This window comes from Akebia trifoliata, chromosome 15 (assembly GCF_017979445.1).
Source record: "Akebia trifoliata isolate Shusen 1 chromosome 15, ASM1797944v1, whole genome shotgun sequence".
NCBI classification, from domain to species: domain Eukaryota; kingdom Viridiplantae; phylum Streptophyta; class Magnoliopsida; order Ranunculales; family Lardizabalaceae; genus Akebia; species Akebia trifoliata.
The window spans coordinates 687,238-706,033 of record NC_141389.1 but is presented as its reverse complement, the minus strand read 5'-3'; the positions used below and the strand labels follow the sequence as shown (position 1 = coordinate 706,033).

The following is an 18,796-nucleotide window of genomic DNA, read 5'->3' as shown; positions in this document are numbered from 1 at the left end:
CTATATTTATGAATAATGATTTATTTTATCATATATTTATATGTTTTCTCATTAAAAAAACATCATCTATGTTAATGGGTACTCGATGAGTATTGGGAATTTGTATGGTCGGTTCTGTTTCCAAGGATATCATACGTTGAACCAATATCAAATAAGAATTGGAATCAAGATCTTATTTAGGTCCCAGTTCTAGGTATACGTCAAATCGACTCGGAATTGGCTCATTAATACCCTTATGACCCATGTAAGATTATTTAAATACTTAATAGTATACACCATTTTTTTTTTTTTCAAAATATCTCTATTTGTAATCATGTATAAAATAAAAAGGGCTGATTTTCTAACTAGAAAGTCTTCACTCGGCCAGTACTCGATTGTTGTGGCATGAACATGAAACCATATATATTTTTCATTGGGATACACAATTGCACATATAAAACACAACTGTAAAACACCTAATTTGCTACAGTTTTGTGGGTCTACCTCACTTGTTGTATTGCCTTTCCTATTCATCTACTTTAATTTTATTGTATTTCTTCTTTTTCCCCTCCTTTTTTTTTTTGATAAAATCCCTCTAATTTTATAATCTTCCATCTTTTACACTTTTTCAATAATACCCTTCTTAACTTTCTCATCTTCAAATTTAATTTTTTTTCCTTTTAATCCACTTTATTGTCTTTTTATCTCCTCCCTTTCTTTTTAAAGTGTCATTAATGTGTGCCCTAAAAGCATATGTTAAAGTGTAATAAATACACTTTAAAAATTGAATTGTATATAAAAAAATACCCTTAAAATATTACTTTTTATCGAAATACCCCCAGATTCAAATTTAGGACACACATTAACAAAATCCTTCATGTTTTTAGGAAAATGTTGGAATGACACAAACAAAGACACAAAGATGACACAAATGATGTGGTGGCACACACATAATCGCAGATATTTTTTACTCGTATCTCGTAGAAAATCATCTACAATAATGTGCACGACACCACGTCATTGTGTCTCCCCTATGTCTTCGTCTATGAATTTGTGTCACCCCAGCACATACTTTTTTTTTTTTACCATCTTAACCTCAAAGGTTTATAATACAATTTTATTGTTTTTATTCCCTTAATATTAAACGTTTCGTTCCCCAACCAATTTAATTACTAAATCCCGTCAAAGTAGGTGGACCATCGGTTCGGTCCGGTTTTCAAAACACTGACAAAGCCGTTGAAGCGGGTAAAATAAACAAATTATTAAAGCCAAAATGAAAATACCACGTGGCATTTTCATCGACGCGGGTAGTGGGGTCATGGTCATCCTTTTAACGCACCGGTAAGAAGATACCGGTAACTTAGGTAATCAGTTGTCTCTTTTAATTTTTTCTCATTTTATTATTAGTATAATTTTTGAAATAATAACAGGTAACCTGGGTAACCTGTAATTCCCTAAGCACATATCACTGTCCTAAGAGCACGTTAGAATTGGATATTGTGTCCCAACCCTATAAAAGTATGCTTAACTGAATGACACACTAGTCAAACAATCCAACGGTCAGTTTTTCATCGAAAAACACATCAAATAATTCAAAAACAAATTAAACGCTTGAGATTGATTCAATTAAAAAAGAGTCAACTTGGTGGTTTTCGGTAGATAGAAACACGTCACAATATTTCACAGCCTATGTCATCGTGGGGATGATATTGTCATTTAAAAATCTTATACTGTGTTACACGAAGTAACATTGATAAGATAGGTGAACACGTGGCACCATTATCCCACCTGGAAGACTCTGTCCGTACGATATGCGAGTACTTAAGGGAGGAGCACGGACATTAGAGAGTGAGAAGCAGGTGAACACTTTTAGTTGAGAAACTCTTTTTAAGCTTCGAAAGAGTTTTTTAGGGTTTCGTTCTTCACTTCGAGTTCCAGAAGAAGTTTTTAGGGTTTTTCTGCAGTTCTCTCTGGTAAGATCGGTGAGTTTTGAAGCTTATTTTCTTTGATTTTCATGTTTTACTTCATTTTTAGGTTAATTTTGTGTAGATCTTTTGTTTCTTGTAGTTTTGTTTCATATTTTAGTGTGATTTTGGTCGTTTGAACTCGAACCTCCAAATGCTGCTCCTAGTTCTTCTCATTTTGAAGTTTTTTCGCTGTTTTCTACGATTATTTGTTGGATTTAAGCTAGATTTTGCTCGAATAATGGAGATTTCTAACATGCAAGCTTAGTTTATGATGCTCTGTTGTTTAAGTTCGTTTAGAGTAGGTTTTGTTATGATTTTCTTACTTGTAATCTGATTTATTACCTAATTGAAGCTATTTAAAGTAATTGGAGCGTTCTAGGTTTGATTTCTCTGGTTTGATCTTTAGTTTTGAAGCTATTTTTAGCAGTTTGAATTACTGTTACGGTTCTGACTGTTTACAGTGTTTTTTGTTCTGTTTTTGAGTGCTTCGTTGTGCATTTTAATGTGTTGTTTAGGTTTTAAAATGTGTTATTTACTTAGTTTAAGATATTTTAGTTTGGATGATATTTTTCTCTTAGTTTGCTCTTAGTTTTGAAGCTATCTTAGGCAGTATGAAGTTATTGTTGCAGTTCTTACATTTTAAATTGTTTTTTTGTTCTGTTTGTTACTACTTTGTTAAGCATTTTGATGTGTTGTTTAGGTTTTTAAATGCTTTATGTTCTTAGTCGAGAAAGAGAGTTTTTAAGCTTTGAAGGACTTTTTTAGGATTCTGTTCTCCACTTGGAGTTCCAGAACTATGTTTTAGGGTTTTTCTGAGTTAATCACTGGTAAGATCGGTGAGTTTAGAAGCTTGTTTTCTTCTATTTTCATGTTTTACTTCAATTTTTGGTTAATTTTGAGTAGTTCTTTAGTTTCTTGAGGTTTTGTTTCATATTTTAGTTAGTTTAAACTCGAAGCTCCAAATGCTGCTCTGTTTCTCTTCATCTTGAAGTTTTTCACTGTTTTCTACAGTCATTTGAGAACGATCTCTGTCTATTTCTTGAATTTAAGCTAGATTTTGCTTGAATAATGGAGATTTCTAACAGGCAAGCTAATTTTATGATGCTCTGTAGTTTAAGTTTGTCTAGAGTTTATTTATTTATTTATGGTTTTCTAGCTTCTAATCTGATTTATTACTTAGATGAAGGTATTTTATGTAGTTTGAGTTTTCTGGTTTGCTCTTAGTTTTGAAGCTATCTTAGGCAGTTTGAAGTTACTGTTTCAGTTCCTACTGTTTAAAATGCCTTTTGTTATGTTGTCGAGTACTTTGTTGAGCATTTTGATGTTGTTCATGGCCATGTTTTAGTTTGAATGAAATTTTCTCTTAGTTTTGAAGTTACTTTAAGGGCATCAAACTTTTTTTTTTGTTTGGGCGAACTCTTGTTTTGTTTTCTTGGTTCAGCCATGAGAGCTTTACGAGTGGTTTGCTATAGGTTCCTGCCATTGTTCTTCTGCTATTTTAGTATATTTTTAGTTTTCTTTCTTTAGTCTGTTTGTTTCCATATGGAAGGTTCTATGCTGTAGTAACTGTTGGGGCATATTCTATGCAAGTGTTTGGCCGCATTTTTTTTTTTAATGTTGAAGCTCTTGGAAGACTTTTTGTTAGGAAAAAGAGTTTTTTTGCATGCAAAAGTTTTAAAAAATTAATACTGTTGAGTCTTATTTTACTTGTTGAAGATGTTTTTGTTGTAACATGGTTCTAATTCAATCATTCAAAAGTTCCTTTTAATTGGTGGAAAACTTTTGTCATTGAATGGTCTTGTTAGTTATGCGTATCGATCTTGATAAGTGGCATTGGCTTCATAGTTACTGCAATTTCATGGTGTTTTAGGTTTTCATTTGACATTGTTGCCGTGCTTTCTTTTCTTAGGGTTTTGGAGATGGATTCTCCTGGAGTAGATGGAGCAGAAGCACCAGAAGCTTTGCCACCACCACCACCCATTCCACCAAATGTAGTTCCCTTGTTAGCTGAACCAGCCCACATCCCTGAGCCAGTGATCAAGGTCTCCAAGCCGAAACGTTTCCCAATGAGTAGGTCTGGTTATGGGCGTAAGGGACAAGCAATTCCATTGCTAACCAATCATTTTAGAGTTAATACTACTAATGGAGACGGCTATTTTTTCCACTACAGTGTATGTATCTGTCTTTCTCAATGTCTTCTATTTTGGGTTGTTTTGATGTCCCTCACCTAATGATAGTCTTGTTCTTTTCATCTCCATTGGAGTAGGTTTCCTTGTTTTACGATGATGGTCGACCCATTGATGGGAAAGGTATTGGGAGAAGAGTAATCGATCGAGTTCATGAAACATATGATACTGAGCTTGCTGGAAAGGACTTTGCATATGATGGAGAAAAAAGCTTATTTACTGTTGGTCCCCTCCCGCAAAACAAGCTCGAGTTCTCTGTTGTGCTTGAAGATATCTCATCGAACAGGTACACATGTGTGGGTCATAGTTTAGATTTTACTCAAGGTTTCATGATATTAAACTTTCTGGATGATTTTGTACATAGGAATGCTGGGAATGGCAGCCCTGGTGGCAGTGGATCTCCGAATGAGGGAGATCGGAAAAGGTTAAGGCGTCCATATCAGTCCAAAACCTTTAGAGTTGAGATAAGCTTTGCAGCCAAAATCCCAATGCAGGCCATTGCAAATGCTCTTCGTGGTCAGGAATCAGAGAACTCTCAAGAAGCTTTGAGAGTTCTAGATATCATTTTAAGGCAACATGCAGCAAAGCAGTAAGTTAACTTTTGTTTGGGATCTTACCGTGCTTGATTTATTCGGTGTTGTCTTGCTAAACTGAAGGTCTTTATATTCAGGGGATGCCTTCTTGTTCGTCAATCCTTTTTCCACAACAACCCTAGGAATTTTACGGATCTTGGAGGTGGTGTTCTTGGCTGCCGAGGTTTTCATAGCAGTTTTAGAGCTACCCAAGGGGGTTTGTCTCTTAACATTGGTAAGTTTTTTGTCACTATTCTTAACACTGCATTATATTCCTTTCCGACTTTACTCACTGGTACTGTTCTGACCTATGTTATTTAATTTCGAACCACGAACCAGTACAAAGGAATTGGTTCAAGGTTCGGTTCGTTAAAAAACAGCAAATCTGACTTTTAGAGTTGCTCTGCCATTTTGGCCAACATTATAAATAACCCTTATTTTGAAATCCCAAGATTTGGTCAAAATTAAAGATACTCTTTTGTTTCAAACTAATGATATGCCCCCTTGACCTGAGTTTTCTTCTATGATATTAATATAAAGGACTTAAATATCCGTCTCGAACTACCTCTATGAACCAGATTCGTTCAAGAGTGACTAACCACGAACCTGAATTCGAACCGAGCAAACCAACGAACCAGGTAACATAGGTTCTGACCATTTGTGTCTCACTGTTGCTGTTACCATCAAGTGCAGATGTATCTACAACGATGATAATACAGCCTGGGCCAGTTGTGGATTTTCTAATTGCCAACCAAAACGCAAGGAATCCTTTCGAGATTGATTGGGCAAAGGTAATTACTCTCTACTTTGCTCAAGTTCTGGCATTGTACTGTTAGAACTTTTCCCCATCAAAAGCTGTTGTTTCTTTGTTTGTTTGAAGGCTAAAAGAACTCTAAAAAATCTGAGGATAAAAGCTAGTCCATCTAACATGGAATACAAAATCACGGGATTAAGTGAGCTTCCCTGCAACCAACAATTGTAAGCTTTTCCTGCACAGAAAATGTGGCTTTCCATACACTCGAATATGATTATGTGTTGGAAAAAATGTTTTATTTTGCATATTGTTGCATTTTGATTAATTTAAGTTGTTTCATTTTTTAGGTTTTCTTTAAAGCAGAGGAATGGAAAGGATGCAAATGGGGATAGTGAGTTCCAAACGATTGAAGTGACCGTCTATGACTATTTTGTTAACTATCGCCATATAGAGTTACGTTATTCTGCAGAGCTTCCATGCATTAACGTTGGGAAACCGAAGCGACCAACTTACTTCCCACTTGAGGTGAACTGGATATGATTTTTGGTATTGCGATCATACAACTATGTATGTATGTATTAATGTTGTATAGTAATTGAATTTTCTTGCTCGTCTTTGTAGCTTTGTTCGTTGGTTTCCTTGCAACGTTACACAAAGGCACTATCCACCCTTCAGCGATCTTCACTGGTTGAGAAATCTAGACAGAAGCCCCAGGAAAGGATGAAAGTTTTGACTGATGTAGGTCTAATCATCTACTTTTGTCGGTGATCGTCACCATCTTTAGTTTATTTGTATGTGCTCAATTTGTTTCTCTTCACACTGGCTGTGGTAGGTGTTGAAAAGCAGCAGTTATGATGCGGACCCAATGTTACGGGCTTCTGGCATTTCAATTAATACTCACTTTACTCAAGTTGAAGGCCGTGTTCTTATGGCTCCAAAGGTATTTATTTATTTATATTTATTTATTTTCCATTGCCATGCATGGGTGCTATTATATTAGTTTTAATAGCTGGTTCCTTTTATTTTTATTCTACGTTAGTTGAAAGTGGGCAACGGAGAGGACCTTATTACACGAAATGGCCGTTGGAATTTCAATAACAAGGTGATTTGTGTTCTTTAAACCACCACCTTAAATTCTTTGGCATTGCTTGTACTGACAATGAATTCATGCACTTGCATAGAAACTTGTGGAGCCAGCAAAGATTGAACGTTGGGCTATTGTTAACTTCTCTGCTCGCTGTGATGTACGCAAACTATGTGCTGATCTAATCAAGTGTGGAGAACAAAAAGGAATTGTGAGTTTTGTTTTTAATGTATTTGTTTGCAGGTTTATGATCAACTCTATATTATTATTTTTCCCTTAGATCTTACTTTTAGTAATCTTTACAGATCATTAGTGCTCCATTCGATGTGTTTGAAGAAAATCCTCAAGCAAGACGGGCACCTCCTGTTGTTCGGGTGGAGCAAATGTTTGAACAGATACAGTCGAAACTTCCTGGGGCCCCCCAGTTTCTTCTCTGTCTTTTACCTGAAAGAAAGACCTCTCTTATATACGGTTGGCTATTTTGCTCTGTTACTTTACTAACATCAATTTACTTTCAAGTACATACCTAATAGATGAGTTTATATATGATTAAGGCCCATGGAAGAAGAAAAATCTTGCTGAACACGGGATTGCAACTCAATGCATTGCTCCAATGAGAGTTAATGATCAGTATCTTACAAATGTTCTCTTGAAGATAAATGCAAAGGTGAATTGTCTCAGAAATATTTGTTTCATGGATGTATCCCTATCTGTTCCTTTTAATTTTCTCTTTTTTTTTTTCTCTAATAATTTTGATATTATTTGTTCATTTTTCTTACTTTTATATAGCTTGGTGGCTTGAATTCCTTGTTGGCCATTGAAAAATCCTTTTCTGTACCTCTGATTTCCAAGATTCCTACCATTATTCTTGGAATGGATGTATCTCATGGCTCGCCAGGCCAGTCTGACGTTCCATCTATTGCTGCGGTAATGAACATTGACTTGCTCATCTATTAATTAATGTTATCGAGTCTGCTTGTAAATTTTGTGTATTTTTCACTGTTTGGTTCGGTTTATATTTCCATAGACATGGAATATACTTGATTATAATTACATTTTGGTACTATTTTCAATTTGTGGAAAAATTCTTAGGTTGTCAGCTCAAGGAATTGGCCACTGATTTCTCGTTATAGAGCATCTGTGAGGACACAATCACCAAAGGTTGAGATGATAGATTCTTTATTTAAGAAAGTTTCTGATACAGAGGATGAAGGCATAGTTCGGTAGGCACAGTTCTTACAAGTTTCTCTTATTTTTCTCAAATTTTAACAGCAAAAGCTTTTTAAAATCAGTTGATATCTTCTGCAAATTATTATTTTTTTATCATGCTCTACAATTTAGTTTTATTATATGGATTGATGTGAGGGTGCATGAGTTTTTTCAACTTCAGGGAGCTGTTGGTGGACTTCTATACTAGTTCAGGGAAAAGGAAGCCCGACCAGGTTATCATTTTCAGGTACTTTTTTTTGTTTATTTATTTATTTTTTAAACTTTTCTGTTTAGCATTTGTGAAATATTTCAAAGATGATTAATAATGTGTTCTTGTAAAGGATGAGAACAAGGAATGATAATAAAGTTAAAGTTGTTCTTGAGATTCGTATTTAATATAATATTTTCTTATCACTTGTTTGATCTTTAATGACTGCAGTAGAATTTTCTATCTCTAGCTATTCTATTTATCTTTCTTATTTGTTGATTAATAATGTGTTGTGTGTCTAGGGATGGCGTCAGTGAATCCCAGTTCAATCAAGTTTTGAACATTGAGTTGGATCAAATCATTGAGGTTATCTTTTCTATAACAACTTCGCTTCCATTATAATGTCTGAAAAAAAGAGAGTAAATTTTCATGGTAAATTTCAAAATTATGTATTGGTTCCATTTTGTACAGGCCTGCAAGTTTCTCGATGAGAAGTGGTGTCCAAAATTCACGGTGATTATTGCTCAAAAGAATCATCACACAAAGTTCTTCCAGACTAGTTCTCCAGAAAATGTTCCACCAGGTTGGTCCCTTCTGCCATGGAACACATTCCAGCAATTAGAGAACACTGATTAAATTATAGAGTTTCTATTGCCACACCAACTTTTGCTAATGCCACCCCAATTCATTTGGGGTGCTGTTAGTAAAAGTTGGAGTGGCAATAGAAGCTCTCTTAAATAAATTATTTGATGTTAAATTATCTCTTTTGTTGTCTTGTTTGCAGGAACGGTCATCGATAACAAAATTTGTCATCCGCGAAACAATGATTTCTACATGTGTGCACATGCCGGGATGATTGTGAGTTTTTACATTCCTTTTATATATCCATCATGGTTAGCAGTTTTGATCATCATTCTCTGGTGTTGGGTGGGGCAAATTATTTGCACTATCAGACTCCATACTTCTCTGCCCATTCAATTTTTGGTTCTATTGAGGTGTATTGGACAAGTGATGAGAGATTAGCCTAATCTTTCGACATAATTTGGTTAGGGTTTTCATGGAATTGATTTGCTGACTTGGATTCACTTTTTTTTTGGGTGCTAGGGAACAACTAGGCCTACACATTACCATGTTCTGTACGATGAGATTGGCTTCTCAGCAGATGATTTGCAGGAACTTGTTCTTTCACTTTCCTACGTGTAAGTATACGGTACTCCTGCTTATGTTAACAATGTTTAAGGTGGTGAAGTAATTCTATGATTTTTCCAAACTGTGCAGGTACCAACGTAGCACTACAGCCATTTCCATAGGTAATTATGTTTTATTTTTACTATTATAATGAGAGAAGCTGGAGTTGTCAAAACCAACCCCCACCCCACTTGTCAAAAACCAAGAAAATTGCAAGAGCTGATCCCCAATTTGTCGTTCAAATGGTTTTTAAAATTACAAAAATATCCTTTTTATTATGTAATTTTCAAAACTATCATTTATTTAATATTTTAAATTACAAACAAGCCCTTAAGATACGTGCCGTGATCTTCTAATATTTCATTTCACCCTTCAAAAATCTCTAATGTAAGTAGTGGAAAATATTTGAGACATGGGGCTCGTGCATTGGTACAAGACTTGACAAATGGAGAGTGATTGTGTTGCAGTACTGAAAAACTCAACTCAATTAAATTATTTTCATAGATATTGATAATTTATTGTTCTCATGCAGTTGCTCCAGTATGCTATGCTCACCTTGCTGCAACGCAAATGTCACAATTTATGAAGTTCGAAGACATGTCAGAAACTTCCTCTGGACACGGTGGACTTAGTTCTGCTGGTCCTGTAGCAGTCCCTGAACTTCCAAGACTCCATGAAAATGTGAGTAGTTCCATGTTCTTTTGTTAAGGGGAGGGAGTAGTAGTAGTAGTAGTAGGTTGGTATGTATGTATAAATGCAGTCTACTCTTTTTTTTTTTTTTTTCCTTCTTTTTCTGGCAAGGGTTTTGAAAACTATAGTGAACAAAAATGGGGGAATGTGTATAAGTTTGCTTGCCAGCTTTGGATGTGGCCGCTTTGGCTGAAGGAGGTAAACTTCGCTACTTCTTTGGATGTTTTGTTAGTTAGTTTTGGAGATCTCATTTTGCACCAATACATTTCCTTTGACTAATGATAAAACAACCGAGGCATACGAGGTTGACGTGACAAGGGTACAGAATCGTAGATCTTTTTTCCTTGTGTATCCCGAAAAAGAAAAAGATCTATGGTTCTGTCCCTTTACCACATCAGCCGTGTAGAGACTGCTTGTACGTTGTTTATAGCCTTATACCCAAAATGAGGGGATTAGGTCTGTATTCTTATTCCTAAAAGATGTATAGGGATTGAGATTTAATCTTTTGTTGAATTTTAATTTGTATTTTTGTTTATTTATGGATTTTAATTTGTATTTTAGGATGCAAATCTTAAATCTAGTTAAGACCAAAATAAAAATTTCATGTATTTAAATTTATTTCAAATATATTTTAACAAAATATGGTTTACACTTTAGACAACTGTTCAGATTAGTTATGAAATCCAAAATTATTGGAACCTAAATCTAGACCTAATGGTAATGGATTGGGTTTTTGATCTGATCCATTAAAAGCTCCACTCTGAAAAGATTGAAATAAGCCTACATAATGGTTCAATGTGTAGGAAATAAATTGTTTTTCAATGTGTAAAATTAATTTAAGGTTACCGATGTAATAATCTTTTATTTATTTATGATTGTTACCAATGAAATAATCCATTTATGAGAATGATTTCCAAACAGCTCCTAAATAAACATAATTGATAAAACATCAGGATTTGTTTGAGATTCAACTTTGACTTATCTCATATTGTTTGATTTTAGTCCCAAACAAATAATCCATAGGATACAAATTGCCTTGTCTCTCTCCGTAGAAGATATTGGGCCTCTTTACTCGTTGTCAGTTGGTTGTGAGTAATTTATCTCATTTTGAGAGCATTGGTTGAGTTTGTAAAAATAAAAATTAAACTGCTTTAAACAGTTTGACAATAAATAAAAGTGGTAGGAAATAAAAAAGTGGTGAGTTCGCGTGTCCCTTTAGAAAAGAAAAGTTCATTAAATGTCCAGTCAAGCTAACATGAAAAAATTAGGGGTTATTTAAAAAGAAATCCCTCCACAAGGGTCTTTTAAGTATATTGAATACGAAATTGTCATTGAGCTAACCCCTTGGGTTAATATGATTCAAGTTTGGTTATTGATACCAACACTAGATACTTTATAGAAATTCAAAAACATCAATATTATAATGAGATAAAAACGCGATGGAAAGTTCTAATTGTGCTAATTAATATTTTAAATTACAAAAAATTCTCTTTCAATATATTAAATTATAAATTATATTATAAAATTAGCTTAGTTATTCAATTTTTTTAAGATAATTGTTTAAATTAAGAGGGTTGATTTGTAACTCAATCTAACAGATAACTCAAAAACTCATTGACATGGTAGCTGCAAGAATCATAGATATTTTTTCTCAAGATATACAATTGCACATGTTTTACTGGTTTTACGAGGATGTACAATTGTGAATCATCAAGGGAAAAATAAATTATTCTTATAGGGTACACCTTAGTTGAGTTTTTGAGTTATCTTGTCAGGTTGAATTACAAAATCATTATACACAAATTAATTATAAGGGTGCACGTTAAAATACAATAAATACGCCTTAGAAATTAAATTTTGTATCAAAAATGCCCTTAAAAAAATTCCTTTCTTACCAAAATACCCGGGATGTTTATTCCACATACTTATTTATTGAATTTTAATGTATACCCACAGGGCTAGGACACATGTTAACAAAACTCGCTAAAGATAAGTAAGTTAGTAATTAGTGTTTTATATGTAAAAGATGGTGTGCTAATATAATTTTTCTTACATACATATTTGTGCACGGGCCCACTTCATAGGAAAAGATGTCTAGATTTTGGATGATTTGAACGTCAACAGCATGTGTAAGATACAAAGGATCTACACCGTAAAATCATTTCGTTACAAACCCTCGTCTCTTTATCTTCCAAAGACCAAACCCTAACCCTAACCCTAACCCTAGATAAAGCTTTCTCTGGTTTTGATTCAATCTTCGCTTCTCCGCCATGGCCAAGAAGCGAAAGCTCGAGAACAAATCCGAAGCTCAGCTCACCGACTCAACAGAAGAACAAGAACAAACTCAGTTCAACGAAGAAGACAATCTCGAACAAGAAGAAGAAAATGATGTTGAAACCCTAGATACTGAAGAAAATGGATCCAAATCTGAATCTGCACCTGCTATAACAAATGGAGATGAAGAAGATGATGAAGATGACGAAGATGACGACGCTGATGAACCAGTACAGAAGCTTCTAGAACCTTTCACGAAGGATCATCTCGTAAATCTCCTTAGCGAAGCCGCGAATACTCATCCCGATGTCCTCGATTCCATTCGAAAGATAGCCAATTTTGACCCTGTTCATCGCAAGATCTTCGTCCATGGTCTTGGTTGGGACACTACAGCTGAAACCCTAATCGAAAATTTTAAAATATATGGTGATATCGAGGATTGTAAAGCTGTTAGTGATAAAATTTCGGGAAAATCTAAGGGTTACGGATTCATCTTGTTTAAGCATCGTAGCGGAGCACAGAAAGCGTTGAAGGAGCCTCAGAAGCGGATCGGTAATCGGATGACGTCGTGTCAGTTAGCTTCTGCTGGTCCAGTCCCGACCCCTTCGAGCGCCGCCGCACCGCTTGCCGCTCCAATGGTGTCGGAGTACACTCAGCGGAAGATTTACGTGAGCAATGTATCGGCTGATATCGATCCACAAAAGTTGCTTAGTTTCTTTGCAAAGTATGGAGAGATAACGGAGGGTCCGTTGGGATTGGATAAACAAACGGGGAAGCCGAGGGGGTTTACCCTTTTTGTTTATAAATCAATCGAGAGTGCGAAGAAAGCATTAGAGGAACCACACAAGAGCTTCGAAGGGCATATCCTGCATTGCCAGAGAGCTATCGATGGTCCGAAGCCAAACAAGTCATCGTTTTATCAATCTCATCAGCCGAACCACCAATCAGGTCATGGTTTCGGGCGAGGTGTGGGCCATGTTTCGGCCACTGAAGTGGGTGTAGGCCACATGATGGCGCCATCGGCGGCAGCGACTAGTGTTTCATTCAACCAGGGGGCACAGTTGAATCCTGTTTTAGGGCAGGCTTTAACAGCATTGATTGCAAGCCAGGGTGGTGGATATGGACTGACGAATTTGCTGGGCACACTTGGATCTACCGGGATGGTGCCACCTATGAACCCGTCTATGCCATCAAGTGGTCATGGAATGCCGGGTGCGTATGGAAGTCAGTCTGCCGCGAGTAATATAAGCCCGAACTTGATGGGTGGTTATGGGAATCAGCCTGGAATGCAGGGTGGGTATGCAAACCCTCAGATGGGGCAAGCCAATACTGGGAGGTCACAAGGTGCGGGTCACATGGGCAGCGGAGCTCCTTACATGGGTCATTAGGTAAGGTGACCAGGTACAATGGGTGTGTGTTTATATATTCTAATTTGCTATAATTTACTACTCTAGAATGCTTATTATAGAAGTCACATTTCACATATTTGCAGTCATTGAGAATGAAAGGAATAGGATGTGTTGAAAGGTCTATGAGTTGAAAGTATATATTTTAAGATTTATGACTAGTTTTTCAATGGTGAACTTCTTGGACGACAGAATTTCAAAAGGGGATTTCTAGGTAGTTTATGCTTAAACAATCTTCTTGCTTAGATGAAAGGTGGAAAAGTTTAGGAAAAAAAGAGGAAGAATTTCCACATTGTTTTTGTTGACTAAGCATATGAAAAAAAATGTTGATAGTTAATTTGGTGGGTATTAGGTAAGAAATGACTCTCAAGACGATATATCAACAGGGTGAGAATACCTGTTGAGAAGATATGAGTTTTCAGGTATAAGTAGTTTACATCAGGGATGAACCTTGAGACCACGATTGTTTGTTCTAGTTGTAGATGGAGTAACTTCTCATATTCAGGGCCAATACCCTTTGTGTATCTTACTTTCAGATGTCACAGTGCTACTTGAGTGGGGGGAGAGTGAGAAGAATGAAGGGATTGGGCAGCATGTTGTCATTAATATTAGAGTTAAGTGTGAACTTTGAAAAACTAACAACTATTTAGTTTCCTATAGTGGTCATCTTAGCTTGGTTCGTGTGAAAACTGCAGACAGTCATTTGCGGTTGGAAGTGCTTAGTGATTCGGCTAGAAGTCCTAAAGTACAAAAAATCAACGGTGGCAATTGTGTGCAAGGAATTTAGCAAGAGAAAGAAGTGGATTACCAAGCAAGGGCTTGTCATCTATTTTTAAGTCCCAGAAAGTGATATTTTTGGTTAAGAAGAACATGTGTACAACCTGATCAGCTTGTTTTTATAACGTTAAAGGCAAAAAATCCAATGACACCATTGATAGAGGAAAATAACCCAAGGAAGTAGTACGTATCGAAACTAGGATGAGTAAGGTTGTATAATTAGCCCCATTTATCCATTCTTGCATTCTGATAGAATTCTAGGGTTTCTGTAATTTTATTTGTTAATATAGGATAAACATCTGTTTTTTTCTACTTATATTGAATGATATCTTATTCTCTTTCTATTAGACAAACTTTATAGTGCAGAGAAAGAATCTGGGTCTGGTCTAAATCTTATTTTATATTTGTTTGATATGTATACACTCATTTGTTGTACAATCAAATTCTTTTTATATGTTATTTATAGTGACAATAGTTTTGTCTGCTTTATTGAATCTGCATATATTAAAATTCTAAGGAACGATCTTAGTAGTTGAGTGGGTGATATAGACAATCTTACCGTCTTCTAGTTGACGGGAGTAGTATCTTTATGATGGATTGGGAACACAACCAAGCCTTGAGATTAATGATTTTTCAAAACACAGGAACTAACTGCAGTTTTAGTTCTCATTATAGTTATTACGGTTTGTGTTGTATCATGAACATCCAGTCCTGCTTCATAGTTGTTTATCAGATGAGAAATTACGAAAGATTTTGAAGCTTGATAAGTACAATTGAGAAAGCTTCTCAAAGAAGTATATGGGTTTATTAATTAGCTTCTCAAAGAGAAAGCTTCTCTTCTCTTTTTTTCATTAATATAATTTATATTTATCAACAAAAAAAAAAAAAAAACTTAGCTAAGTGGTAAGATGTGTGGAGTGTTGTTCCCACATCCTAGGTTCAAACTCCCTTGAACCCAACTTCATTTGCTAACACCACTAACCCTATACCTATTAAAAAAAAAAGATGCCGATACTGATATTTTCTTGTTTTAAATATTGTGATATGTATAACTATCGATGGTTTTAATTAGCATTACCGTCTGAGAGAGGTCTTGTGGAGCTGCTTTGCCAGGGGGTAAGTATTGGTTTTCTCATGATTGACTGCAAAACGATTTTAGTTGCTTCATTGTTATTCTTGAACGTCCCGAATGCACCTTTCTATGATTGATTCCAAATTTCCAATAAAATATAATGTTGATATAGCATGAGTAATTACTGTAAGGTTACAATGCCTTAATGGGTTGGATGCTGAAATGGAACTAGGATGTAGAATTACTTGGTTGGCATACTTATTTCTAATCTTCAGTGACTACAATGATGTTCATATGGAAAATCCTCAAATTTGCAAACATCTTCAATGTCCAGTCCTGACTTTGATAGATAATAGTCCCACATTGCATTTTGGTCTGATTCCACTTTTAATTGATAACAATAACAATGGGATTTTGCAAATTGTTTTGGATTGTACTATACTTTAACTCTGGTATGATTTTGTTCAGATCTTATTATTATTATTATTATTTTGTATTGAGGTGCTGGGTTTCTTAACTTTTTTTTCATTATTTAAAATGCACACCTTTATTTGTGACAAAGCAATCTTTCTTCTGCATGTTGATTTAGGATATTGTGAATCTTCTACTTTTGAATAAAAGAAAAAAAATACATCATGTCTTTCATTCCCTTGTATTTGTTTTCCACTATCATGCAAGATTTCTAACTTAGAAGGCCTTTGTTTTTAAAACTGGGTTTTTATGTTTTATTCATTCGTTGTGCAGATCCCTTATAGGTGCATCAATCTATTTAGTTCTGGACTGGTGATTCTTCTGAAGTTTCAGCTGCTCTTGCAAAATGCTGTCTTTATGTTTATGATGAAAAGTTACTATTTGGTTTCGAAAAAAAATCCCAGAATCTAAGTCTGTTAAGTGAAGTTATGGTTTTCTATTTTTTTCCTTCTTCAAAACTATGTAGTATTTTGAGTTTCTTTAAAACTTTGACAAAAATATTGAACCATTCAGTGTAGAACATCAATAACTTTAGTGGAGTCAAGGGGGTATTATTGGTAATGCTTGTCCTGTTCTTCGTCTTTCTGGTTTGATTAATGCCTGCATTTAATAGTTACGTATGGCACATTAGCAAATTTTGAATATCTTTATTTTGTAAGTGTTCATTGTAGATAGTTCGGTTAACTAACTTTAATTATTTAACATAGGGTATGCTGTTAAGTAATTGTTTCTTCTAAACTGGATCCGGTTCTTAGTAAATGCTAGTTTCTTTAACTAGTTATATACTTGACTCAAAATGTCCACATTGCTTAGTTGATTATTGTGATTTGCTGTTAAAATGATTAACACATTTGTTACTGCAGATGGTTTTTGAAGCAGTGTAATCAGCCTTTGTTTACTTCCATAACTGCATTCATGGTATTTTCATTATAAGTCCGTTACGATTATGCTTTGTTTTATTTGCGGCATATAGTTTTCTTAAAATATATCCCACTTCCCTTTTGGGATGGTACTAGTCCCTTGATGGTCCCGATCATTTCCTATCGTGCATCAATGTAAATCAGGAGGCCTCCTAGTTAGTACATTTTTTTACTTAAATAGAAGAAGGAACAAATGATTTTTTTTTTTTTTTTTTGTTGTTGTTGCAATTTTTATAATAACTGTATAAAAGGATTTTTGTAATATTTTATTATCAATTTCTCTATAACTTTTTATCTGCATGTTTAATACATATTTAAGAATGCATAAACACAAATATTTGAAAAAATTGAATTTTTATTAATTTATTTGTGATTTATGATTATATATACGAATGTATAATGAATTATCTAATACAAATATTAATACTCAGAAATTTCCAAAAGAGGGTTAAATTTTTTTATTAATTACAAAAAAGATTCTATTTTTTGATATATGTTACTAAAACGATTTAAAACATTGGACCGGTCAGTGTTGTAATTACTTGTTGGACAGTCCACAACTTTTGCAAAAGGTAATGGGTAATTCAACTTGCTAGACTGTCTAGCATTTTAGTAACTCGTTAGACAGTCCAACATTTTAATCTTTAAATGGTTTTAAAACGTTAGACAGTTCCGAGAGTTACTAAAACACGGGACAGTCCATTGACTTTAAGTTGTTTTTTATAATTTAAAAAAAATTAATTGAAAACTACAAGTTAAAAGTCATTTGCTGATTTCTATTGGTATTGGTAAGGTGAACCTCTTCCTTTTTGTACTTGCACATTCATCGTTAATCCATTGTGGACATCTCCACCATTAGTGTCATCATCATCAACATCATCCGAATCTTTTCCTTCTTCAACAGATTCTTCTTCTCTTCTTTTTCTTCATTAGTGGAATACGTCAGAATGTGTAATATTTTTTTAGCTTCTTCTTTCGCTTGTATTTCATTCCCATAGCTTCTAGTTCTACACTTTGACAGCTACTATGTTTCAATCATCATCTTTTCATAAACGGTCTCAATGTGTCCTATTGAATTTGGTCCCATGTTAGGTCTCCTCCCATTCAATTCTTTGAGTAAGACGGGACTATAGAATCTTGAACTTTTTGCTTATCCTAGGCATCGTTTGTTGTGCAACCTATGGTTGTACTTGATGAATACCATGTCATTGAGCTTCATTTGGGTTTCAAGAGAATATTGATCAACATATGCCAGGTGAAAGTTCTGCTCTCTAGGAAAGTATGATGGGTGCAACTCATTATTCAAGCTTCCAAGGTTAAAACACTAGGACTCATTGGGGCAAAGCTGACTTGAGCGAGATTACGAGATTAGTTCAAGTAATGTGACGTAAAGATGAATACATTCTCGAGAGATGGTTGAAACCAATGTCGGTAGCTTAGTGCTTTGATTTCTGAGTCTATAAACACGTTGGCTGTTAGGCTAGTTGACCTCGGATGGTCATTTGCAGTCTGGGTTCTGGTGGAATCTTTGTAATTTTCTCTACCTTTCGTGGGTGACATCGGATATAACTGTCATTATTGGTCTCCATCATTGAAGTTGTCGCTGTTCTTCTCTACTATCCTAAGCTTGTGAGCTCTCACATGGCAACATCACCAGAGATTTTTTATGTTGGGAGTACCTTTTCTCTTCTCAGAGGAGGAGAAAAACGTCTTCGTTATACATGCATTAACAGTTTATTTATTTTTTTATTTTTATCTTTTGTTGCAAATGATAGCAAGGGCTACTCTGAAGCTTTGCTGCTTGAGTTGATCTTTGGTGCAAGCTTACTTATCAACCGATTGAAGGTGATGATAGCCTTCTCCAGGCCTTGCAATTGGTGGGGCAGTTAAATGGTTGGTTTGTCTGGCAAGTTGTTTCGATGATTGCATACATGGCCTTGGTTTATGTTATATGGTTTGATAAAGAGGGATTATTTAAAACTGCTTATTTTAATGTGTTTTTAAATTCATTTTTGATTATATATATATTTTTTATTTTT

The 18,796-nt window shown here is 34.9% G+C and overlaps 2 protein-coding genes across 5 annotated transcripts; both read left to right on the top strand.

The window, feature by feature from the left end:
• Nucleotides 1-1,799: 1,799 nt before the first annotated feature.
• On the top strand, nt 1,800-10,098 carry LOC147383757 (protein argonaute 4B-like). 2 transcript variants are annotated; one of them, XM_086426924.1, is made up of 23 exons: nt 1,800-1,952; nt 3,856-4,117; nt 4,213-4,418; nt 4,497-4,721; nt 4,803-4,939; nt 5,398-5,495; nt 5,585-5,682; nt 5,806-5,983; nt 6,080-6,196; nt 6,291-6,398; nt 6,498-6,560; nt 6,640-6,753; nt 6,848-7,013; nt 7,097-7,209; nt 7,332-7,469; nt 7,635-7,765; nt 7,933-7,998; nt 8,262-8,325; nt 8,431-8,542; nt 8,744-8,817; nt 9,064-9,158; nt 9,238-9,269; nt 9,680-10,098. In XM_086426924.1, the coding sequence occupies exons 2-23, from the start codon at nt 3,866-3,868 to the stop codon at nt 9,853-9,855; spliced, it is 2,763 nt and encodes a 920-aa protein (XP_086283050.1). In that variant the 5' UTR covers nt 1,800-1,952; nt 3,856-3,865; the 3' UTR covers nt 9,856-10,098. The 2 variants fall into 2 exon arrangements, with proteins under 2 accessions (XP_086283050.1, XP_086283049.1); XM_086426923.1 differs by having other exon boundaries at nt 1,806-1,961.
• A 1,872-nt stretch (nt 10,099-11,970) lies between these two features.
• Nucleotides 11,971-18,796, top strand: LOC147383756 (UBP1-associated protein 2A-like). 3 transcript variants are annotated; one of them, XM_086426929.1, is made up of 2 exons: nt 11,971-13,499; nt 16,701-18,796. In XM_086426929.1, exon 1 carries the CDS (start codon nt 12,108-12,110, stop codon nt 13,497-13,499), a length of 1,392 nt encoding a protein of 463 aa, XP_086283055.1. In that variant the 5' UTR covers nt 11,971-12,107; the 3' UTR covers nt 16,701-18,796. The 3 variants fall into 3 exon arrangements, with proteins under 3 accessions (XP_086283055.1, XP_086283054.1, XP_086283053.1); XM_086426928.1 differs by lacking the exon at nt 16,701-18,796 and adding an exon at nt 16,111-16,398 and having other exon boundaries at nt 11,971-13,512; XM_086426927.1 differs by lacking the exon at nt 16,701-18,796 and adding an exon at nt 16,111-16,398 and having other exon boundaries at nt 11,974-13,499.